This window comes from Oncorhynchus nerka, linkage group LG15 (assembly GCF_034236695.1).
Source record: "Oncorhynchus nerka isolate Pitt River linkage group LG15, Oner_Uvic_2.0, whole genome shotgun sequence".
In the NCBI taxonomy this organism is placed as follows: domain Eukaryota; kingdom Metazoa; phylum Chordata; class Actinopteri; order Salmoniformes; family Salmonidae; genus Oncorhynchus; species Oncorhynchus nerka.
In genome coordinates, this window is record NC_088410.1 from 67917882 (window position 1) to 67942005 (window position 24124).

The 24124-nt window shown below is 42.1% G+C and overlaps 3 protein-coding genes across 3 annotated transcripts; 2 read left to right on the forward strand and 1 right to left on the reverse strand.

Annotated features, from left to right (window-relative positions):
- Window positions 1–69: 69 nt before the first annotated feature.
- On the forward strand, window positions 70–6375 carry pfdn5 (prefoldin 5). Its single transcript, XM_029683327.2, has 6 exons — window positions 70–177; window positions 3317–3419; window positions 3635–3666; window positions 4996–5070; window positions 5688–5793; window positions 5905–6375. The coding sequence occupies exons 1-6, from the start codon at window positions 112–114 to the stop codon at window positions 5982–5984; spliced, it is 462 nt and encodes a 153-aa protein (XP_029539187.1). The 5' UTR covers window positions 70–111; the 3' UTR covers window positions 5985–6375.
- A 1246-nt stretch (window positions 6376–7621) lies between these two features.
- On the forward strand, window positions 7622–12730 carry LOC115143183 (methylosome protein WDR77-like). The gene is made up of 10 exons (XM_029683326.2): window positions 7622–8236; window positions 8829–9014; window positions 9206–9344; window positions 9584–9633; window positions 9905–9975; window positions 10178–10235; window positions 10831–10899; window positions 11017–11125; window positions 11215–11283; window positions 11420–12730. Exons 1-10 carry the CDS (start codon window positions 8128–8130, stop codon window positions 11574–11576), a joined length of 1017 nt encoding a protein of 338 aa, XP_029539186.1. The 5' UTR covers window positions 7622–8127; the 3' UTR covers window positions 11577–12730.
- Window positions 12731–12830: 100 nt separating this feature from the next.
- LOC115143719 (uncharacterized protein C6orf132 homolog) lies at window positions 12831–22013 on the reverse strand. The gene is made up of 5 exons (XM_029684192.2): window positions 21724–22013; window positions 20008–20096; window positions 17546–17636; window positions 14748–16833; window positions 12831–14518 (listed from the first exon to the last, which is right to left on the reverse strand). Exons 1-5 carry the CDS (start codon window positions 21797–21799, stop codon window positions 14419–14421), a joined length of 2442 nt encoding a protein of 813 aa, XP_029540052.2. The 5' UTR covers window positions 21800–22013; the 3' UTR covers window positions 12831–14418.
- Window positions 22014–24124: the final 2111 nt, after the last annotated feature.

Sequence of the window (24124 nt, forward strand, 5' to 3'; positions counted from 1 at the left end):
CTCCAGCTCAGTAGGGGGCAGTATGTCACATCTTCACCTTTGTAATGGAAAGGGCGTTTTCTCAACCTGGAAATACTTGTACTGGAAGGGTCATTCCTCACATTTTCTAACATGGCGGTGAATCTGACAGAGCTTTCTCTTCCTCAGTTGGAGGGACTAAAGACTCAACTTGAGCAGGTAACACGGCGATATTGACTCTTTCTAGTCGTAGTTGAAATGTAACCTCAAGCTGGGGACATTTTATATTAGCCCAAGTGTTTCCTTGTCCCAGCCCAGCTGATTAGCTTGCTAGCTAGCCAGTCATGCCATCTGAGTTACGTTAGCGGTTCCATATGTGGCTTTTTTTGTCGTGCTTAATTTACTTACCTACTGCAGTGCTTAATTTGAGCAGGATCCGGCATCTCTCCGTTTTGTACCTCTCACCTTTTGCAATGTAAGAATTATAATGCGATCAAAGTTAATTCGAGTACGTTTTTTTGTTGGTGCAGTATAATTAACAAATAACGTAATGTGAAAAGTACAATTTCAGTTCGGGCCTAATATTCTAAGAATTGATTCGGTTTGGGCCGGCCCCGGTTTCTGGTTTGCGCAACATTGTACAGCTAACACGTGGCTGTAACTCATAACTAGAGTTAGATTTTTTAAATATATGTAATATATCTGCACTGATGGACATGAGTTGCAGCCTGCAACTCATCTCTCCAGCTTTGCACTTAATTTACAGTGCAATCGGAAAGTATTCAGACCCCGTTGAATGTTTTCACATTAAACGTTACAGCCTTACTATAAAATGGATCAAATTAAAGCTAACTCGATCTACACACAATACCCCATAATAACAATGCAAAAAAGTTTAGAAAAAATAGATACCTTATTTACATAAAGCATTCAGACCCTTTGCAAACTCGGGTGCATCCTATTTCCATTGATCATCCTTGAGCTGTTTCTACAACTTGGTGTCCACATGTGGTATATTCAATTGATTGGACATGATTCGGAAAGGCACACCGGTCTATATAGGGTCCCACAGTTGACTGCATGTCAGCGCAAAAACCAAGCCATGAGGATGAAGGAGTTGTCCATAGAGCTCCCACACTGGATTGTGTCACGGCACAGATCTGGGGAAGGGTACCAAAACATTTCAACATTGATGGTCCCCAAGAACACAGTGCCTCCATCATTCTTAAATGGAAGAAGTTTGGAACCACCAAGATTTCCTGGAGCTGGCCAAACTGAGCAATTGGGGGAGAAGGGCCTTAAGAACCCAATGCACACTCATCTGGTCTGATTAAACCAAGATTGAACTCTGGCCTGGATGCCAATTGTGACATCTGGCAGAAACCTGGAACCATCCCTACGTGAAGCATGGCGGTGGCAGCATAATGCTGTGGTAATGTTTTTCAGCAGCAGGGATTGGGAGACTAGTCGGGATCGAGGGAAAGATGAACAGAGCAAAGTACAGAGATCCTTGATGAAAACCTGCTCCAAAGCACTCAGGAACTTAGTCTGGAGCGAAGGTTCACCTTCCAACAGAACAACGACCCTAAGCACACAGCCAAGACAACGCGGGGTGGCTTCGGGACAAGTCTCTGAATGTCCTTGAGTGGCCCAGCCAGAGACTTGAATCCAATCATATACATGTAAGCCAAGCTTGTAGCATCATACTTGAGTCTGTAATCGCTGCCAAAGGTGCATCAACAAAGTACTGAGTAAAGGGTCTGAATACTTATGTAAATGTTTTCAGTTTTTTTTCTCTATTTTTATACATTTGCACACATTTCCAGAAACCTGTTTTTGCTTCGTCGTTATGGGTTATTGTGTGTAGATGAGTGGGGGGGAAAACAATTTAATACATTTTCGAATAAGGCTGTAATGTAACAAAATGTGGAAAAAGTCCAGGGGCCTGAATACTTTGCGCATGCAGTGTATTTTCTTATAGAATCATTCCTGCGCAAAGAGTCCTGGAGGAGCTGCAACACCCTTGATTAATTGAAATACATTTGCCAAAGTTATAGGCTACTGCTGTGTTCATAAATAAAATAATTCAGAAAGCCTACTATACCCTGAAGGCCTATAATTTAGCCACAAAGGATCAATAGCTTCTTTTTTTAAAATTGCCTAGTTGTGAATTGTAGCCCAATAACAAGGAATAGCCTACAGTCAGGAACGTGTGGCCAATCTGTCAGTGGAAAAAAAAAAGAATGTATACAAAACAAGCATTTCGCAGTATTTCAAATACAATCGAAGGGGAAAAGGTTGGGGAGTAAATGGCTCCTGCAGAAAAAAGAAGACCATCTATGTTCTAGGCTACCAAAATATTTGATCAACTTCCAAATATTGCTTTACAAAAGAGGGAGGCTTTTGGCACAAAGGTATCGGCCATCACCAGCAAGTGAGCTGCGCATCATTGGGCGAGTCAGTGAAACTGGAAAGCATTTTTACAACTAATTTCCTCCTTACATCGTAGCCTACAATATGTCTCCACACACCTAGACCAAGGTTATTGATGGATTCAAGACACGTCGTTTTTATTCATCTAATTTTGTCAGTGTCAAAGTAGCCTGCCATTTCAATTATTTGTGTGGTATTAAAAAATATTATACCAAAGTCTCCAGTCATGTAAAATGACGAAGAATTGCTTGAAATGCGTTTATAAAAAAGCAAGATTTTTCCTGGACCCTAGGCTACTAAAAATGTTCCAATGTGTGTAAATTCTGTAAGTGCCTCTACTCTACTGCTCTATGCCACTACGCAAATGCGACGATATGCATGCAATGCTTTATTATAAAGGTCCTTTTTTTTTGTGCTTTCCGGTACCTCAGAACTCCCCCGGGTCACCCCCCTCTCTCGCTCACTTTTTGTTCCGGTACATCTCGATTTACAAATGAAGCACTGCCTACTAGAAAATACTAGCCTGCCTGGTCTTATGTAGTGCCTGCCTGGTCTTATGTAGTGCCTGCCTGGTCTTATGTAGTGCCTGCCACATTTTACGAGAAGTGTTCATAATGTAAATAAGTTGTCTCCATTTATTGCCAGCATGCTTGCTACTCTGGTAGCCAGTTTGCAGCACAACACTTGCTAATAATGTTTTGGAACGCTGTCAACTAGTGTCCATTCATTAGGAAACAAACTTAGCAGGATCTCAGCTTCCACATTCAGTTTATTTCAGGCCAGTATTCGTATAAGCATTCAATGCAATATATTTGGGCCAGGCGTACTTAGTTCATCAATGGTCATGAATGAAATTACTGCAAAGAATGTGTCTGGTGTCTGTCTGATAAGTTGGATCATCAACTGGTTCTTCCATGTTTTGCAGGAGACCGAGTTTTTGACCTCTTCTATAGGTCAGCTCAAAGTTGTCCAGACGAAATATGTAGAAGCTAAGGACAGTTTAAGTGTCCTCAACAAAAACAATGCAGGTGAGCTGCTCAAACTACGTTGGTTTGTAATGGACTTTTTTTGTAACTTTATATGCATTCTGTGCTTTTGTTTTCTATGGAAGCTTTTATAGATACAAAAATCAATTGATGGAAATGATCTTTGCAGATCTCACTCCACATTAGTGTTTGAAAGTATGATACACTTAAATTGTTAACTTACATTTTACCTTTATTTCTTCTGGTCCACCTTTTAGGAAAAGAATTGCTGGTGCCCCTCACAAGCTCTGTATCCTTATGTTACTGATCGGCGATGCCAAAAAACAAGGCTTTCATTAGACTCTACAAACATACCAGGAAACACATTCTCACATTCAACATACTTGAGGACTAATTTGAGATTGATTGAAAGTGCATTGTTAAATACAGTTTGAATGTAAATGGGACCACAGCACCTTCTCTGCCATTATATTGTTGCAACCTTAACCCAGTGTTTCTTAATCCTAGTCCTGGGGACCCGAATGTGGTGCATATTTAAGTTTTTTCCTTAACACTACACACCTGATCCAAATAATAATCTTATTATCAAGCCATTGGTACTGGGTCTGAGTGGAATCGGGTGTATAGTGTATAATTTGCACCCTTTGGTTCCCCAGGACCGGGTTTAAGAAACTGCACTTAACCCAATACCAAGTCCCTCTGTGGCGATGTTTTCCATTAACTGTAAAGCATAGCCACATACATAGAAAAAAAACGAAAAGTCCCTCGTCTGTCACAAATGTTGAATAAAATTATATTTGAACTTACTTTGCCCGACTGTCCGTGGGGTTGATCCTTCAGTGGGCTGAAATGTTTGTCAAAATAGGAAAATATTATTAAACAGACAAGACGAAAGTGCATGCATGCAAACTAACCGAAGTCTTGCAGGTGTTAACATGGTTTTGCTCATGTGCCCGGTGATGGATATTTCAATGGCAGTACCAGCACTCTAAAAAGTTGGGTAAATAATAGTTTCCTGTGAAAATTGTATACAATTTGGACCCATTGAAAGACCAACCACACAGACAACCGGTAGAGTAAGTTCAAATGTAATTTTATTCAACATTCTGGCTGGTAAAGAACTTTGACTGTATACCATGAATTGGTATCACAGTCTGACTTTTCTTAGGAAACCCAATACCAAAACGACCACGTCGAGATGTTTGGGACCTCTTGGTGTAACGGTTAAGGTGTTGGCTTGACAGTCGCTGGAACCAGGTCCCGTTCGTGGCTACGCTCCGAATTCACTACATTTGTGTAAGAAGTGGGATGGTGCCTGTGAGGCCACTGGGGAGACATGTATACATGAGGGACTTGGTATAGAGAAGTGTGGGGACATGCTCTCCCGAAGTTTGGGGGTAGTGTAGCGACCTTAACCCAACACTTAGTGACCTCGTTAAGAGGTTTCGATTTCTTGACATAGCTGTTAAGGTGTTGGCTTGACAGTTTCTGGACCAGTGTTCGAGTCTTTGGGGGGGGGCTACCCCCAGAATTCGCTATAATATCTTCAGTATGCTTTAATTTAATAGTATTGTTGTTGAAGTTTCCTGTTGTGTTTTTTAACATCACTTGCTATTAGATGTACGTCCCTGGAACACTTGATGACGTGGAACATGTCTTAGTGGATGTGGGGACAGGATACTACGTTGAAAAGGTGGGCAGAAAAGTAATTGATAATATCCTTCATTGTACAGTCGACTCATGATTTGCTCTTTGGGTAAGTACTCTGTTTATAGTTTTCCAGTCCCAATTCAATTTGTTTCCATTTAATTGCTCTGTCTGGGCAAGCTTATCTTCCAACTTAGTGTACGCTGACATGTCCCAACCCTTTGCATTTATCAGGGTTGTGTTCATGAAGGCACACCATTTTCTTGTTTTTTTAAATTCACGGATAGTCAGGGGCACACCAACACTTAGACATAATTTTAAAATGAAGCATTTGTGTTTAGCGAGTCCACTAGATCAGAGGCAGTAGGGATGACCAGGGATGTTATCTTGATAAGTGTGTGAATTGGATCCTTGTCCTGCTAAGCATTCAAAATATAAAGAGTACTTTTGAGTGTCATGGAAAATGTATGGAGTAAAAAGTACATTATTTTCTTTAGGAATGTAGTGAAGTAAAAGTTGTCAAATAGTAAAGTACAGATGCCAAAAAACTACTTAAGTAGTATTTTTACTTAAGTATTTAACACCACTAAGTACATTTTAATTGCATGTTAGTACAAATATTTGGAAATCTGAGTTTGAGCCTCATTTGAACTATCTCTGCAGAATGTCAATGATACAAAGGAGTTTTTCAAGCGCAAAATAGACTTCCTCACCAAGCAGATAGAGAAGATTCAGCCGGCTCTGCAGGAGAAATATGGCATGAAACAAGGTAACACACACAAAAGTTTGTATTATATTAAGTATTTATGTTAAATGCAATAAAACCTCACTTGTATAGTTTATGTTGGTCATTCCTTCCTGTCTTTGTTCTATTTTCTAGCTGTGATTGAGGTGATGAACATTAAGATCCAACAGCTTCAGAGTCAACAGGCGTCACAGTCGGGGACCACCAAAGCCTAACCAGTTGAAGATGGGGCTTACACCAGTCTGCTTTGGTTCTTCATGATTGGGGGGGGTTGAGTTACTGAAAACAAATTCTGCATGAACTGTTAATGGGTTGAGCCAAGATAAAACTGGGCGAAAGACAAAAATGTACTCTACAACGCAGAACCTAAATTTGTGCTGTCAACACTAAAATGGTGAAGGGCAGCCAATGTTAATGTTGTAACAAACTCCTGGAAAATGTGAGTCTTTATTTTTGATTCATTTTTGATTCAGTTGTTCATTAGCCGTTTTGCAGAAATATAACTGAAATGTAGGTATTTATTTGTGTACCTTTATGTTCTGTGTAGCAGTTTTTGATGCTTGTGTTGCAATAGTTCATTTGAATAATAAAATAGGCTCCTCTGGTCATTGTCTCAGATTATAATTTCTGTTGACATGAAGTCTGCAACAAATATTTTGAATGGAGAAAAACATTTGTGCCCTCCTATATTACACGTGTCTTTCAGATTTTGCTCAATGACTATGGTTCACTGAAACACAGTGCTTATCGCGAGGTGCGGGTGACCTGCGGAGTTCTGAGGTACCTGAACGCATTAGCTTCTTTTGTTTAACCGCTATTATAAAGCATTGAATATATATCATCGCATTTGCGTTGTGGCATAGAGCAGTAAAAGAGGCACTTGCAGAATTTACACACATTGTGGCCGAAAATTGTAGCCTGGGGTCAGAGGGAAATATTCGCTTTTCTAAACTAATTTCATGCAATTCTACGTCATTTGACATGAATTAAGGTTTTGGTGTATTTTTATTTTTTTAAACATCACACAAATGATTGAAATGGCAGGCTACTTTTGACACTGAGAATATGAGATCAATAAAAACGACCTTGTCTTGAATCCATCAATAGCCTAGGTGTGTGGAGACATATTTTAGGCTACGGTGGAAATTATAGTCCTAAAAATGATTTCCAGTTTCACTGACTCGCCCAATGATGCGCAGCTCACCCGCTGGTGATGGCCGATAGACTTTTGGCACAAATGTATCTCTTGTAAAACAATATTTGGAAGTTGATCGAATATTTTGGTAGCTTACAGAGATGAGAGTTGCAGATAGATTTTTGGCACAAATGTATCTCTTGTAAAACAATATTTGGAAGTTGATCGAATATTTTGGTAGCTTACAGAGATGAGAGTTGCAGGCTCATGTCGATCAGAGCGGGTAGAGACATTTGTTATGATATCTCTCATTCTGCTGTGAGAGACTGGCTCGCTTCTCACAGCCACCACCAAACAAAGGTTACAATGTTGCGCTAACCATAAACCCGGGCCAGCCCAAACCAAGCAACTTTTAGAATATCAGGCCCGGGCTGAAAATCTACTTTTTCACATTACGTTTTTTTGTGGGGGCAGGAGAATTAACGAGGAAGCAACGCGAATTAACTTTGATCGCTTTTATTATAATTTTTACATTGCAAAAAGTTACAATTATGTTTCATGCCTCGAGAGGTACCGGATAGGGTGTGTAATTTAACAATAGGTTCTAGAACAAAACAGTCCAATAACAGGTGCTGGATCCAGTTCCGGCATGATCCTGCTCAAATTAAGCAGTATACACCTCAGTGGAGGTTTTGGCATACAATGGGATTGTTGTATGGTCGTTTTTTAAATGCATTTGATTATTTTTCATTTTAGGATTTGAGCAAATAGTAAAGATACGTTTCATGTTCCAGCAGTGTACTGTAAAATTCTGCGTTCTGCAAGACGCACCGTTTTAGAACGTTCAGTTGGAAATAGGCTATGTAGAACAAACATGCCTCTGACGTCGAATAATAACGAATCACATTCGGCTCTATTCGTGGTTTTATCTGAAACGGTTCGTAACTGAACGTTGCCCTGGAAGCGGAAGTGTGCGGTTCACGTGGTGCGATGTGCTGTTTTTGAGTTCATTCATTTCTGGCATGAACAATGAAAAATAATATAATTCAAGACTAGAAGTTAAAAACCTAGTCTAACCTAAATCAGTTAGCTAGTTTATTAGTCCGTGTTTTCTTGACTATATAGTGTAAAGTGAATACATTTATTGTATAAAATATCAAATCATTTGCATTGCATTGAATCTGACTACGCTAGCTTGAGTGAATCTGACTCAGAGTTGCCTGATGAAAAGTACAGTAAATACCAATATGATCAAAGAAAACCGATGGAACATACCCCCAAATGCCCCTGCGTGCATGGAGAAGCATTTGGACTCGGTGCAGTACAGAGCAGGTAAGCAAAGTCACAGCTAGTAAGTGATGCCTGCCTTGTGTGATAACGTAGGTCCAGACACTTAGCATGTAGAAAGAGCTAGCTAGATACCGCAGCACGTGGTGGTGTCGCGGGAATACTGTTGTATAAACCAGATATTCGATGGCTTATCACATACGTTTGAGTATCTATGGAGCTTGCATCATTAACAGCAACAATGACTGCCCCTGGCCCTAGCCTGATAGATAGGTAGCTGCTAAAACGAACTTGTCACTTCGAAGAGATGTCGCCTGTGTCCTTTAGCTAGCTATCTGGCTAACCACCCAAAGTATAATCTAACAATTGGAGCTAGCTATGCGTTGATTGTAAAATGACCTGTCAAAAGACACACCATGGCGTTAAGCAAGTTAAAATGGTAGATTCCCTAAAAAGAGAAGAGCAAGCTAGCTAACTTGGTTACAACTGTCAATTAAGACGTCACTGGCGTCCAGGCTACAGGCCGTGTTTCTGCAGGGACCAAAAAACGTTATTTTCTGGGACCCAATCATATGGCACTTTCACACAACACCTCAGATGATTCAGCTATTGACATGTCTCTATTTTCTTCCCCTAGATGGCACCCTGTTGCTGGGGGCCTCCAGTCTGACGGGCAGATGCTGGCTTGGCTCCATCTGGGTCTACAGTGACCCCAAGCAGTCTCCCAACGAGGGCTTCTGCAAGGCTGGTGTGCAGACAGAGGCTGGGGTCACAGAGGCAAAGTGGGTTTCAGAGAGGGGTGTCCTAGTTGCATCTGACTCTGGTAAGTAGGAATGACAGTTATTGTTACTCATGCATATCATATTCAGCTGTAAATATGGCTGTTCAACCACGGAGGGAAATATCTGTTAAAGCACAATGATTACATTGATTTCAGGCCACATTATCACTTAGATTACTTGGTATACAACAGTGTGGGTGCAATGGGGTTTGACTGGTGTCTGGGTGTTGTAGGTGCTATTGAGCTGTGGGAGCTAGCGGAGGATGAGAGTCTGCTGGTGAATCGGTTCACTAAACTCGAACATGATCACATCGTCACCAGCGTGAGCCCTGCTGGGTCAAACCACGCCGTCAGCGGCAGTATGGACTGCCGGTCAGTGGGGGGCATTCTTTGTTTGTGTGTGTCACGCACATCTTGTATTTTGGATATGACATATAACAGACCCTAGGCCCTCAGTGTGACCAGCCTGGCTTTGAGTCTGTTTTAACAGCTGCAGGTTATGGAGTGTTTTGCAGCCTAGTATACGTTTCCTGGTAAAGATTTAATATAATTTTGTATGCTGTGAACGGCCTATGTTTTGCTCAGTTCTTTCTCTTTTCTTCATGCTGCAGAATCAAAGTCTGGGACCTTAGTCAGGGGGAAGTGGTCAGCACGTATAACGGTAAGGAAACTCTACATCTTTTATATCGCTGTATCTTGAGCTGCACAGTGACTCCACTTTTAAAGTGTCAGTTAACATGTTTCTCATGTTTTATATAGCCTGTCTAGTTAATCGTTAGTCCAAACAATTGCAGAAGGTTTTGTAAATAAAACAAGTTTCTATTGGACAAATTCAGGTAGGTCCCTAGGTTCCATTTTCTTCCGTTTTAAGAAAAGTTTTGCTACAGAATCTGTATAATTCATACGTTCCTGATCTGTCTCATGTTCCACAGCTCACTCTAAGCCAGTCACTTGTGTGTCCTGCAATCCATCCGATGACTCCCTCTTCCTCTCATGTGGCCAGGTAAGAGCCAAGACTGATTGGAGGGTTGTCTGTTTGAATCACTTGTTCAGATTGGAATGATGTGTGGCTTCTATATTGTGTGCTGTGCTATACGAAAGCTAGATACAGTAGTAGGTTGTAACTTACTGTACAATGGAGAACCTAGTAACAGTATGAAACTGTTAGTACACAGTCTCTTATTTCTCCATTCCCCTTCCCTCAGGATGGCCGTCTGTTGCTTTGGGACAGGAGGAAACCCACCAAACCAGCTTCTAGATTAGGTGAGTAGAACCAGTCTGAACTGCACAGCCAGCGAGGCAGCAGGGTTTTTCTGAGCCAAGATGCGTGGACTATTCAGTTGCCAGTTGATTGACACCTGTGATGTTAATCTTGGATTGTCAGTGGGTCTTGTAGTTTTTCAGTATTGGCTAAGGAGTGTCGTTTATAAGGCTGCCTTTGATTCTGTTGTCGAAGTGTACGTCCACGAGTAAAGCAATATTATACAATTCAATTCTGATATCCGCATGTCAGGTCACTGCAGTAGAAACTCACACCAACATGTCCTTGATAATCAATGAGGCTTGTTTCTATATTTCCTAAGCAACTTTTCCAGCAATCCTCGTAATTTTAATAAAGCTGTGTTAGGACAATAATTGTGTACATTTTGTAAACATCCACACCTCAAAAGTTTCCTGACTTCTGCAGCACACCAAAGTACCCATTCACTCTGTTCAAAGTACACATTCAGTGCATGTGAATAGTCTATTTTTGAAAGCATGTACATAGTCAGGTGTGGACAACCATGTTGTTCAGTCAGTGCATGTTGCTCTGCTAGGTGCTTTCCCAGCTAACTTTGGAGATTTGATCTTGTCTCAGAGGTAGAGCCCAGCTGTTGCCCTACCTCAGTGGCCTGGCATCCCCACCACAGGACCACAATTGCCTACGGTAAGGACTAGCACTACATTTACCGTAATGCATAGTGGTCCAACCACGTCATTGTTCTAAAAGATCAATCTTCCAGGCTTCAATGATCTATATTTGTTGACGATTGTGTTGGGTCAGGTGACGAGCTAGGACGCGTGACTCTGAAAGACTTTCAGGGCACAGAGCCTGCCCAGACGCAGAGCACCCACAGCCGTAGGGTCTCCAGCCTAGCCTTCTCCTCACACAGGTAAGCACCAGCTCACCTCACACACATCCATAGCAGTAAATGGTTTGTCAGACTGGGCTAACACAATGATCTCTTACCTTCCACCACAGTGCCCCCTTGCTAGCCTCCATCAGTGATGACTGCTCTGTTGCTGTGATGAACTCGGAGCTTAAGGAAACGTGAGTCCCAATATCTATGGGCTTTTGTTCACAATCTCTCCCTAGCTGATCCTTTTGGCTTGTCAACTCAGCCCTATTAAATTAAAATAGTACATCATTCACCACTTAATAAGGTGGCTCTGCTCTTCCTGTCCAGGTTGAGAGACAGGAGGCACCAGGACTTTGTTCGGGGTGTCTGCTGGGCCCCTGGTGGTTCTGACACACTGACCACCGTGGGCTGGGACCACCAGGTCCTCCACCACATCACGGGACAGGATGGACCGGCCACTGGTGACTCCACGTCCCCACCGTAGACCCACCACCCAGCTTGGGTCAGGGGATAGGGGAAAGGTGGTGGTGGAAGTATGGGGTTTTGTAGAAGGGGGGATTTGATGGGTTGGCATGAGGGTAGAAGTTGTCAATACCCACCACACTGGAACAGAGAACAGGGCAGTGTACTGATGGTTTCCTCCAATCCTAGTCTCAAAGTACCCATGTTCATGCAGGTTTTCTTTCCAACGGATTTATAAATCAATTCTGTGTTAAGGTAGAGTCAGCAATGTACCAAGTCAATCAGGACGTTTTCTGCCACCAACTAAGAGTAAAGCTAAACATTTCAGCTTTTTTCGTCCTGCAGCTATCACGTTGAGGCAGCACATGCACATTTGTCTTGTGGCAGCAAAGTCTTGCGCTGCAGATTTGCGGTTCATCCTGTTGCTCGTAGCGATGTCATACGCTGAGTCTCAGTTCTAGATTTATTAGCCACTTGTAGGACATTACCTGTGGTGTGCAGTTGTTTGTTCTTGGGGAAATTAACTAAGTGATGGATTGGGGTAGTTATCGTGTGGGTTACTTGAAGACTTGGGTTTGGGAATGCTGCCAAAGGAAATGGTAATCTTTAATCTAACGAACCCATCTGATCACGTTTATAGTCCAACCCCATGTAACCTTTGTTTACCCACCCAGGGTGAAGTATTACATGGCATGTAAGCCAGTCTGAGAAGTGTGAGCCACTGGCTCTTTGGATAACAAGATTATGTGGGTGAATTGGATTTACTAGTCAATTATACAGTGGCGCATTCTGATATAACTGGTCTGGAATAACCTGGTTCAAGTTGTGACCACACAATCAATGGCATGAGCAATTTGTTTTCCAAATGAATGAAGAATTTATGTACATTTGAAAAGTCTGTAAATCATCACTTCAGGGCTTGTTTGGACCAGTGCTTCCATTCCATATTCTCCCTTGTCCTTGGCAGTTTCTTTTGTTTAATGTTCTCATTTCTCTCACACGTGTACCAGAAACAGAAAGCGCTGTCCTTAACGGTTTTCTTCCACACAAAGGCGTTCCTTGGATTGTATGTACAGTACATGTCTGGTGGTGCTTTTTGGAAGTCGGAGGAGTACAACTTAACTGACATAATCAACTTTTTCCATTCTTCAATAAAGTTTGTGTCTGAATATTGTATATTTGCGAGTTGATTTTACTTTTCCAAACGCATGAATCTCACTATACTTTCAGTCTTTAGTAGGAAATTATTCTCAGACAATTTGGTGGAAACAATTCATGACTTTAAAAATAGATTTTATTACATAACCCCAAAAAATAACCAAACAAAGGAGTGGTCTGTGCCCTGGTATATTTGGCATAATTTCATGTTTACAAGGAGAAATCCAACAGACCACCACATGAAAGACAATTCAGGGTAAAAGGACATGACCAAAATTAGATGTCCACTTACACTCGTCATGAGACATGAACACTATTCTTCCTCCAATGTCATTTACCAACCCTTAAGTTTTCTTCACATCCAGTATTTGAGGCATCGTGGTTTTAATTAGATTACATTTGGATGGAGATATATATGAGCAGCTTTAATAATGACTGACGCAATAGCTAGACTTCAGCACAAATGTAAAAGTACATTTTTAATGTCATTGTGGCAAATGCCTGACAACTGTTTTGCTTTTATTTAGTGATCCATTGTTTGGAACAAGTTTAGTACAGTGAACTATATACAGTGTGTGTGTTCTAAATGTATTCTAGTAGGCTACATTTCAATTCCGTATGTTAACATATACAGTATATACAGGTACTGTGGCACTCAACCTATAAGCAAAACAATTTGTACGTCCTTTTATAATAACATCCTGTATATATTAAGACTGGCAATTCACAGCTGCTAGTTTGAAAGCAGACCGCTTTTGTTTTTAAATCTATTAGGTCTGCCTAAGATAAATAAGGCAATGTATATTATCACACACTGATTAAACTGCAGCAGTCAAATATACTGTTGAACAGAGTACTAAAAATCATTGGAGAAAGCCAGGAACCCCTCAGTGACGTCTATAAATAAATATCAAATAGTGAGGAAGAAGTGGGAACAAATAAAATAGCCTTGGACATTACGCACACACTCCATGACCAGTATAGCCACCTACCCTCAGACATAGATCTCTGGCATACACATCTAAGAGGGCAGCTTCTAGTTTTGTGCCAACATCCATAAAACTCAACTCTTGTATTTCTTGTTTTTATTTGTATCTACAGTACCAGTCAAATGTTTGGACACACCTATTCATTCCAGGGTCTTTGTTTTTTCTACTTTCTACATTGTAGAATAATAGTGAAGACAAAACTATGAAATAACACATGGAATCATGTAGTAACCAAAAAAGTGTTAAACAAATCATAATATACTTAATTGCATTCCAGGTGACTACCTCATGAAGCTGGTTGAGAGAATGCCAAGAGTGTGCAAAGCTGTCATCAAGGCAAAGGCTGGCTACTTTGAAGAATCTAAAATATATTTTGATTTGTTTAACACTTCTTTGGTTACTACATTATTCTATATGTGTTATTTCATAGTTTTGATGCCTTCACTATTATTCTACAATTTAGAAATTAGTAATTATAAATAAACTCTTGAATGAGTAGGTGTCCAAACTTTTGACTGGTACTGTATGTGTATATATAGCCTGTGATTGCATAGATTGCTCCTAATCTATTACACTGTACGTTTGTGTTCTATGTTGCTATTTTGTTATTTGTCTTGTATAGACCCGTCACCACACATATAGTTCCCTCTGGAAATAAAAGTTATTTTAATTGAATTGAATTAAATTGTATGTGTGGTATAATTTGAAGTTGGCTCCTCATGATGAGACCCCTTTGCTGACAACAGTTATTGGTTGTTTGGTTCCGGGTCGTACCATGAAAGTCATGCCATGTGCCTGCTTTGACTGTGGCCCATTGCTAGAAAGTAGAGGAAGAAAAAAATATTAGTTAATCTCTTGTCACATTCATCAATACATCTAGCTAGCATCATTCTTTACTGTGAGTCAAAACATGCAATTACGGACACTCCTAGATAAAACAAAATTATGCCAAACTTGTCACAACACCCTAAGCTTAAACAATAAAGTTGTACAATTTTGTGAAAAACTCAAACAGACAAAGATGAAGTAGAGAGAGCAAGGCCTACCTGATGGGTACTTTTGATGGAGCTGACAAACCCTGAGAATTCTTGGCCATTTTAGTCTCCAGCTCCTTCATGTCCAGGCCTTGTGTTCTGGCTGACAAGGTGGCATTCTTGCTCTTTGCGGTGATAACAGGGGTCTGCGGGGTGACCCTGGGGACAACAGGGACCATGGTCTCCTCAGACAAGGGAGAACCCCAGTCATCAGAGTCTGTCTTCATGGACAGCATTTTGTTGTCCATTTTGTGGTCCATTTCCAGCATCTTCTTCTGCAGGATGGTCAGGAGCGTGGCCTGGCTGGCTGAGAGGGAGGAGGACGCCTGGGTGGGAGGTGGCTTGGGTTTGACCTCCATGACGGGAGGCAGGAGTTTGGGAGGGCTTGGCGGTTTGGGTTTTGGAGGAGGGGGGGGCGCAGGGGAGGGAGTTTTGACAGGAACGATAAGGCTGGCAGTGGGGGGCAGGACTGGAAAGGCAGGGGTGGGAATGGGGTCCAGGACCTTCTTTGGGGGAGGGTCAGGTGGAGGCGAGCTGGGGGGAGACTCCACGACATCATTATGGTCATCAAATTCGGGAGGGGGAGGGAGTAATGGCAAGCATAGGTCCTCCCTGTTCTCTTCATTCCTGACAAGGCTAAAGGGGGAGGAAATCCTCTGCTCTCCCCTTTGTTTCTCCACAGCCAGGAGCCCCTGAAATACTGGATTTGCAATTGGCCTCTTTTCCACCACTGACTCAATGATCTGGGGTTTTGCTGGAGTCTGGATCACCACTGGGGGCTGCACTGGGACCACAGACTGTGGATTATCTTGTGAGGTCACCGAAGTGAATGAGGTGGACCTGGGGATGATGGTGAAAGAATTGGGATTGGATTCGCTGTGCTGGATGCTGGTGGATGGCTCATTACTCTTTGTGCTGTTTTCGCGTGACAAAGTGGACCTGTGCTTCTCTCGCTCTTTAGCCGCCATGAGAAGAGCCAGGGGGGAAGTGGCAGGACCCTCCCTCGTCCCAGTGACCGCACTGAACTTTAGGTTGCGCAGTTTACGGTCCAGCATTGGACTGAACTTGCGACTCCGGTTTGGAGACACTTTGTGTTTGACCTGGCTAGCCTCTATGGTTACAGGGGCAGTGACGACCTGAAGCATTGGTGATGCTTTAGTGGGAGTTTCGGCAGGTTTGTTGATAGCCTGCTGTGCTAATAAAGGCAAAGGCCCCACTTTCACTTCCTTCCGAGTCTCAGGTGGGGTGGGTTGGCCTTGAAGAGTGGCTTTAAAATTATCCTTTAACTCATTCAGGTCTTGCTCCAGCTGCATACCCGAGCTGTTTCTCCGGGCTGGCTTAACTGGCGGTGCCACAGAGGGGGCTGTCCCATTGACCGGGATGGAGTCAGTAGACCCAGGGTCATGCAGCAGTAGGATCTGCTTGTGCTTATTTTCACCTTCCACCTGCCTATCTAGAATGCCGGTCTTAGGAACACTGTAGAGCTTAGCTGTGTTCTGGGGGTTGAAGCTGGACGGTCTAGGGTTCTGTACAGGGGGTGCTGGGGCTGGAACCTGGGGGAGTTCACACATAATGGGGATGGAGGACAGCCTCATTGGCTTTGTAGGCGGTGTCTTCAGGGCTTTCAGAGCAGCTTGCCTCATGTCTGTAGGGGGCTGTGGAGGGGCAAACTTTGGGGGCTCTGTGATAACAGGGACAGTGGTTGGTGGTGGTGTAGAACTGGACAAAGAGGAACTAGAAGCACTGGAGGAAGTTGACGGGGGCTTCGGAGGGGCCATAGGTGGAAGTTTCATGGAGGTGAAAACATTCTTGTCCCCTTCAGAGGGGGCAACTGATGATGGTTTTGATGGGGGTTTTGGAGGGGGCATGGAGGGAGGCTGAATGGAGTCGAGGTCACCCAAGAAATCTGGTGGGGGAGGGTTGAATATGGAGGGAGGCTGAATGGAGTCGAGGTCACCCAAGAAATCTGGTGGGGGAGGGTTGAATATGGGTGGAGGGGGTGGGGGGGCCATCGAAGGTGGAGGTGGAATAAATATCTCTCCCTCCACCAAATCAGGTACAGATACAGCAGATCCATTGGACAACCGTTCACCGTTTACTATAAAGAGAGAACAACCATCAGAGACACAAGAAAGTACAACTATACTGAACAAAAATAGAAACGCAACATGCAAAAACATCAAAGATTTTACTGTTACAGTTCATATAAGGCAATCAGTCAATGAAAATAAATGCATTAGGCCCTAATCTATGGATTTCACATGACTGGGCAGGGGAGCAGCCATGGGTGTGCCTGGGAGGGCATATGCCCACCCACTGGGGAGCCAGGCCCAGCCAATCAGAATGCGTTTTTCCCCAAAAGGGCTTTATTACAGACATAAATACTCCTCAGTATGGAACATTTATGGGATTTTTTCATTTCAGCTCATGAAACATAGGAACAACACTTTACATGTTGCGTTCATATTTTTGTTCAGTGTATTTTGTTATTGATATAACTTATTGTTTAAGTAAAATATTTAACTTTTAGTTATGGTGAAACTGATTAAATTATATCTGATCTGTACCCTCCCGCTCTGCAAACATGTTTGTGAATGGCTGCTTTGGATGCTTTCTAAAGTGTTATTGTCCAAGACCTTAGACAAACATTTACCTGCTCTATATATTTCAGCCTTTACGAAAACAGAGTTGCTTTGAATTTGTGATCAACTAGATCTGTCTAAAACCAGCACTAAGGCTTAAATTCACAGGAGTGTAAATGATTTAGCTACACAACTTAACTCCGGTTTACACAGGACAGAGACCCTCACCTGCCCCGTTGATCTTTGGTCTGTTGAAAGGGGGGAGGACAGGAACTTTGGGCGTTGGTACATTAAACCCTTGTACAACATCAGAGGAGGACTGTGGGAAATAAGGACAAAAGACATCAGACTGTTGACGTTTCACTCAGATGTCAGGCTGTAGAGATTTTAAGTGGAACTGAATGTGAAAGAAAGGGAATGGATTGGAGAGCAGAGATAGCCCACTGGGCAAAAACTGGTTGAATCAACGTTGTTTCCACATAATTTCAACCCAACAATTCTATGTGATGACGTTGAATCAACGTGGGAAACTGATTGGATTTGCAGGTTAAAAGTTGAAAAAAGAAAGTCCAATGAGTGTGAAATCTTTGCTTGATTTCACATTGAATTCACGTTAGTTGACAACTCAACTAAATGCAAATCTAACACTCAGGAAACAAACTGGTACGTCAGTAGTGTCAATTGCCAAAGACCGAGGAATGCCAGGCACATTCAATATGAAGGGCTTTTCATTAAAAAAATGTTTTTAACTGTAATCATAGTCTGGGCTTCCCAGCAAATGGTGTCCTTTTCTATAATGGCAAAATCCTCCTTGTGCAGTTTGAGGCTACAGGATCTCTTACATAGTCTCAAAGCCCACTGAGCACCCCCATCTGTAATGATTCAACAATAATGTCCTCCATTGCTATACTGTATCTAACCCCTTTCCAGACACTAGCTGCAGCTTACTGGCCCAGTTCTGGGCCTTCTTCAGAACATTGCTGCCACTGTCATGCCTCATCCACAGACAGGGTGTAGTGTGGGCAAGGCACAGGCAACACTCCCATCGTTTCACCTAAGCAAACATTAAGTGGGTATGACTACCTCTGAGAAAAAGGGCTGTGCCGTCATGTTGCTGCCTGCTTGTGTGACTGACTGTTCTCATCACAGCCTAAACACCTCTAGAAATAAACACAGACTGTTTTGACACAACACAAGCCCTACAGACAGAACAGAGATATGCCCTTCCAAAGCTGATAGGACTGGTCAGAATCACCCTACATACAGTAGGGACTGAAAGTCACTCCTTAGGACCTAACCACACCTTGACCAGTGTAATTACCCAATACTGGGCCCGAGGGCCTCCAATCTAGCAAAACAATCCAAAGTACGGTTCACCCATGTAACTATAAACTGTAATCGACTTACTGCCCTTGGCCTTATGGTCAGGCCGCAATCACTTGGTTTGTTTATATAGAACTTTCACATGGTACACACTATATCCAAAATGCAGAGGACACATCAATAACTTTCATTCAGCTGTGGGAATATTAAGTCATTCGTGGAAAAGGTTCAGGTGTGGTCCATTCTCAAGAACCCTCAGTTACACTGTATCTTTAAAACAGCTCATGTGAACGGAACGCCTGCCTTATTTAATGCCTTAAATATGTCATGAATGCAGACGTCATAGGGGCAGGCAGCTCCTTGCAACGGCACAAACATTTGACAAGAAGCGAAAGGTGTGGCATTCAATGCGGTTTCTGATCCACCTTAATTTCTTCTTTCTTTCCGTGACTCACGGGTGAGAGTCAAAGCAGTCAATCCGAACAGTCAGTTAGAGCAGTCCAACCCCTGTGCTGCTGGGTGTGCCACATCTAATACATGCCAGTGGAGCAGTCACATAGGACACTCCCCTTTCTGAGGTAGGCTTTCATACCTACAACAAAATGACAACGTAACACAACCTAAAAAATTCAGATACGGCTGGTCTTTTCTGGATCTACTACAGGGACACCATCTTGTATAGAAGGCACATGAGCTAGGCGCCATATGCCAGATCCCAGACTGTACAATACCCAAGATTGTGTAAATCAAAGGTAACATTCTCATAGTAACTGTGTCCCCATGAGAATGTCTAAGTAAATAGGGTGTGCATTTTTGAGGACAAACTCTCTACAGAAATGACTTGAGAGGACTGGGTCAACACCCAAACAAATTGCATGCATCCTTGTCACATGGATAGCAAATACATATGGGTTACTCCTTCTGTCATACATGTGAATAGCCTGTGCAAGTGAAACCTGCCGGTTAGAAAAGTATGCTTTCAAGGTGACAGGGTGTGAGTGATGGATGGGTCTGACTCTGCAGTGGTCACACAGAGATTAATGATTACAGGAACACCCTTCACGAGGCAATGCATATTCTCTTTCAGGCACCACAAAGACCTTGTTAAGAAATCATTCACAATTTAGCAGACAGTTATGCAAATGAGACGTAATATGGGGCCTTCGGCATTCGCAAGAATTCACAAGAAGACAAGCCCGGAAACAAGTTCCATGTGATAATCATCTTGAAGTGTTAGAGAACAATATCTAGAAGATTGACAAAGCTTGATCAGTCTCAACAAAAGATGCAACACCGTCTTGAGTGTAGAAATGTAGATTTGAAAGCTATAATATTTCCGCACATCATGCAGAGTTACTGGAACTTACCGTGAAGTGCTTTACTGTGGGTCTATTCCTCACTTTGGCAGTGCCTGATTCAGGAATGGCTGATGAATCCAACACCAGCTCAACATTGTCTGAGAAAAAAACAAACACACAACCCACCACTTTAGTCTATCAGTATAGATAAAAACCAACCAGTCTACCATTCAGCTGATCAGCACAGCTCTGGAAGGAGATGCAGTCTGGTGACTGCAAAGTTCAGTAATTAGGCATGTGCATAATAACAAGTTAAGGCTTAAGGCATTTTGTCTGCAGTTCTCAGAATTACTGACAAACTATTATGTAATGTATTGCTGTTTACTCGGTCAGGGGGATTTATCTTGTTGACAGCAAATTAGCATTTAGGTTACAACTATTCAAGCTGACAACTATTCAAAGCAGTTCAATGATTGATTCTAATCAACAGAAGAGGTTGTCACCTTATTGCTCAAACACTGAAGCCTAAAATCATGTAGTTCCATAGAGTACAGAATACAGTGCTTCTCACAGCATCCATGAATCCCTATTTACCAATGGAATGTCAGGTAGGACATAGAAGTGTGTTGCAACATTCATAACAATCCCAGGGGTCATGAGTCATGAGTGTTTACAGTTCATCAACACTGACCTCAGGTTATTCAAAATATGGTTATTAGGCTGAGGTGGGATTGAGGCATATGGAATGGGTCTAAATTAAAGATGGCGTGTGACACACACTCATTTGGACATTAGGCCACTCACCACCTGATTGATTTTCAAGTGAAATGTGACTTTTCCAGAGGTGGTCTATAATGTCTGTAAGTTAACAGGCTTTGACATTACTAGATAAAGGAAAAAACATATCTGTAACTACACAAAACACATTAGCGGTAAATGGGTTTCTGTGGAGTAACTCTTGTGATTCTGTATGGCTCAGTCAGCCATTCCAATGTTAGGCATGTCACTGTCAAATAACTAACTGATGAGAGACATGTCATAAAGTGACTGCAGTTAGTGAGACACTGGTCATGCTCTGCACTCACTTCAAGCACTGAGACTCAGACTGATATGACTATGAACAAAACATTATACAGCCCTTAAAACAAGTATGGGAACAACAGCCAGTGTATAAAGAGTTTTGGCATCCACAGTTACATTTCCCAATGTGGCATAATAGGCATTTTCCTATTGAACACCTGCATAATGTAAACATACAAATATCCCATCCAGTGGGATATAAATATCCCAGCCATGTTTGCACTTCGCAACCAACCACCTCTCCATTGTTAGAGGTCTCATATGAACAGTTAAGCAAAGTTTTCAGAACTCTATGGGGTTTATTCATATTTATGTTTTAATTAGTCCCAACTCCCCAAAGCCTGGGGAACCCTTATGTCAGGTCGTCGTGTTCTCCTTTCAGTATAACGACTCTGGCTCAAAATGATACGGTATTTGATCAGGGAGCAGTCTGTTTTAACATCTCAATTGCATACCTACTGGTAATAATATGTATAATGTTGTAATAATTTTTGATACAGACATGTTTTAAAATAATCGCAAGGAAAAAACGTAATTCCTATTCATGTGTGCATTTAGGACACATCTTTTCACTCACTTATCTGTCACAATAACAATTGCAAAGATCGGGACAGTCGTCAAAGAAAGAATGTTGATCACATGATAAATTAATAATTAAATTGTTAGTTTTATTTAATTGTTCAATATATGACAATAAACACTTACCCATCTCCTTGATTTTAATATTGGTGTCGAAAAGTGATTGGTTCTTTCGACCCAAAAAAAACGTTGACTTTTTCATTTTTATGTCCTATTGGTAGGCCAATACGAATCGTTAACACATTATGTTAAGCAGGAGCTTCCATAGACAGGCGTCAAAAACGTATTAATCTATTAATTCGGCTTAACGACAGGTGTATTACTGAATCCTCTGATTCTGTGAAAACTTCGAGGGAGAGAAAATGGCCACCGCCCCCTCTCCTGTGCCTCCCTATTTTGTAAACCGACAGGTAAGGCAGAGAGAGAACAAACACATCATGCCCCAACCCTGTGCCTCCCAGCCAGCACGCCAACAATGTTTGACAGCAACATTCCAATGTCGTACAAATCTTTCCAACTGTCCTCTCACTTCTCCCTGTTATGTCTCATTGTGGGTGTTGATGTGCTTGTTCGATATAGCAATAGTATGATTATTACTTTTAAAAGAACAGTGTGAGTCAGTTACACTCTTCAAGCCAAGGGCTGGTCATGATGAAAAGGTGCAAACCCCCATAGAGATACAGTTAGCTGTGTAACAAGGACCATGCTCTTCATTATATTCAAATTCGATTTATGCTGGCCGTTAGCAGCCAAAACCCAACATGTTTTACAATGGTGAGAGGCGAGTGTGTGAATTGAGGGCCAGAATTAGTGTAGTGCAAGAGGTTTTCCTTGACCTGATCCTGTTGGTTTCCTGCTCAACTCCGTAGAACAGGTTCTGTCGGTTACTAAGATTTTTCTTTTCTTTTTTTCCATGATTTGATTTCCCTCCCTTGGCCCATTGCTGAATCAGAGTAGTGCATGATTGGTCATGGTGTGGTCTCTTGGTAACTGCCACAACACAGTTGTTTTGTAGCCAGAGGAGGATGATGAACCAATGGAGGATGGGCCCCCCTCTGTCTGGTTCCTCTCAACATTTCTTTCTTCCAGGAATACTTTTTTGGAAAGTTGGCACTGTGCAGCTGCTACACCCCATGGCACAAAAGCGTTGCTACATTTGTCCTCGGATATATGGTATAACATGGGCCAGGGGTTCTCAAACATTTTGTGCAGACTCAGACGAGGAGACAGGGATAAAGTCACTAAGGTATTTATTGAAAAGCAGGGGGGAGTTGGGGTGCAGGCCTGAGGCTGAGGCAAGGGGAGTAGGGGCAGGGTAAGCAGGTCTGGAGCGGAATCCAAGGAAGCAGTAGAGCGGGTTCCAGGGCAGGGAAGCAGGACTGACGAGACAAGGGACTGGAGACAGGGACCAGAGTCAGAGCAGATGAAACTGTAGCAGAGAGAAATGCAGCGTCAGGCTAGGGGAAAAACAGGCACAACAGGATAACAAGAGCAGGGCAGGCACAACCGACTTGCCTCGAAGACTGACTGAGCAGAGGCAGCATGGAAGTGGCAGGGCTGAGTATTTGTAGAGGCCTTTATTATGGAACAGGTTGCAGCTGGTGGGGATCTGCTCTGCCTCCAGCACACCTGTCTCCACTCACACAATCACATACACACAGAGATCGAGGGAGAGAGCACTGGGGGAGTGGCAGCAGGTTAGGGAGAGTTTTACTATGACTTCGCAGTGCATAGCCAGCCTGCTCTGGAAATTAACATTTGAAAGGCCTGCCTCTTGGCATCAGAAATAACATTTTGCAGTTAACAAGCTAATGTCCTGACATTTTACACATTTTGTCATGGGACAGAGATATTTTTTGTTGTTGCAGCTTTAAAGCTAATGTCTTGCAATTCTACACATTTTGTCATGAGGCAGAGAGAAAGGTTTGCTGTTTTAAAGCTCAGGTGTAAACCCATTTGAATTCAATAACTTTTTGACAGCATCCCTTCTGATTTAAACAAAATTTTAAACAAAACGCCCATAGAAGAAGTGGTCAGAAAAGTAACTTTTTGGACCTGAATGTTTTTTCTCTGGTATGGTGGGGAATGCAAAATGAGTAAACTTTTAGCACCTTTATCAGGTGATAAAAGTGCTTGAAGTTTACGCATTTTGCAGACCAGAGACATCCATGCATTCGTCACTGGAAAAGATAAACAGTTTGAAATCACTTTAAATCTTAGTGTTGTGAAAATATTTGATTATAACTTGAAAAAAATGTTTTAATTAAAATAGTCATTTTTAACCATTTAACAAAAATGATCTAAAAATGTGTAAATTCTTGAGTTTTTTCATATTTGCATATACCCAATTTAGCTGGTACACCATTGACATTTTAATTTAATTGAAACTTTAACTTCTAATTACTACCACAAAGATGGCCGTGGGTCCACCCACTGTCGAATGTCAACTTAAATGATCATGTCTATTCTATCATCTATGTTTCTAGGATTTGAATATGTTTTTTTTATGGAGGATTGACAGTATAAT

Bases quoted from the DNA above. Each gene is read 5' to 3' on its own strand.
- LOC115143183 (XM_029683326.2), top strand. From the start codon at position 8,128: ATGAAAAGTACAGTAAATACCAATATGATCAAAGAAAACCGATGGAAC. The intron at 10,236-10,830 runs GTGAGTAGAACC...ATCTTGTCTCAG, and splicing joins CAAACCAGCTTCTAGATTAG to AGGTAGAGCCCAGCTGTTGC. The intron at 10,900-11,016 runs GTAAGGACTAGC...GTGTTGGGTCAG, and splicing joins CAGGACCACAATTGCCTACG to GTGACGAGCTAGGACGCGTG.
- LOC115143719 (XM_029684192.2), bottom strand. From the start codon at position 21,799: ATGAAAAAGTCAACGTTTTTTTTGGGTCGAAAGAACCAATCACTTTTC. The intron at 17,637-20,007 runs GTAAGTTCCAGT...TATTTCCCACAG, and splicing joins CCACAGTAAAGCACTTCACG to TCCTCCTCTGATGTTGTACA. The intron at 14,519-14,747 runs GTAGGCCTTGCT...TCTACTTTCTAG, and splicing joins CCATCAAAAGTACCCATCAG to CAATGGGCCACAGTCAAAGC.
- pfdn5 (XM_029683327.2), top strand. From the start codon at position 112: ATGGCGGTGAATCTGACAGAGCTTTCTCTTCCTCAGTTGGAGGGACTA. The intron at 5,071-5,687 runs GTGGGCAGAAAA...CTATCTCTGCAG, and splicing joins CAGGATACTACGTTGAAAAG to AATGTCAATGATACAAAGGA. The intron at 5,794-5,904 runs GTAACACACACA...TCTATTTTCTAG, and splicing joins GAAATATGGCATGAAACAAG to CTGTGATTGAGGTGATGAAC.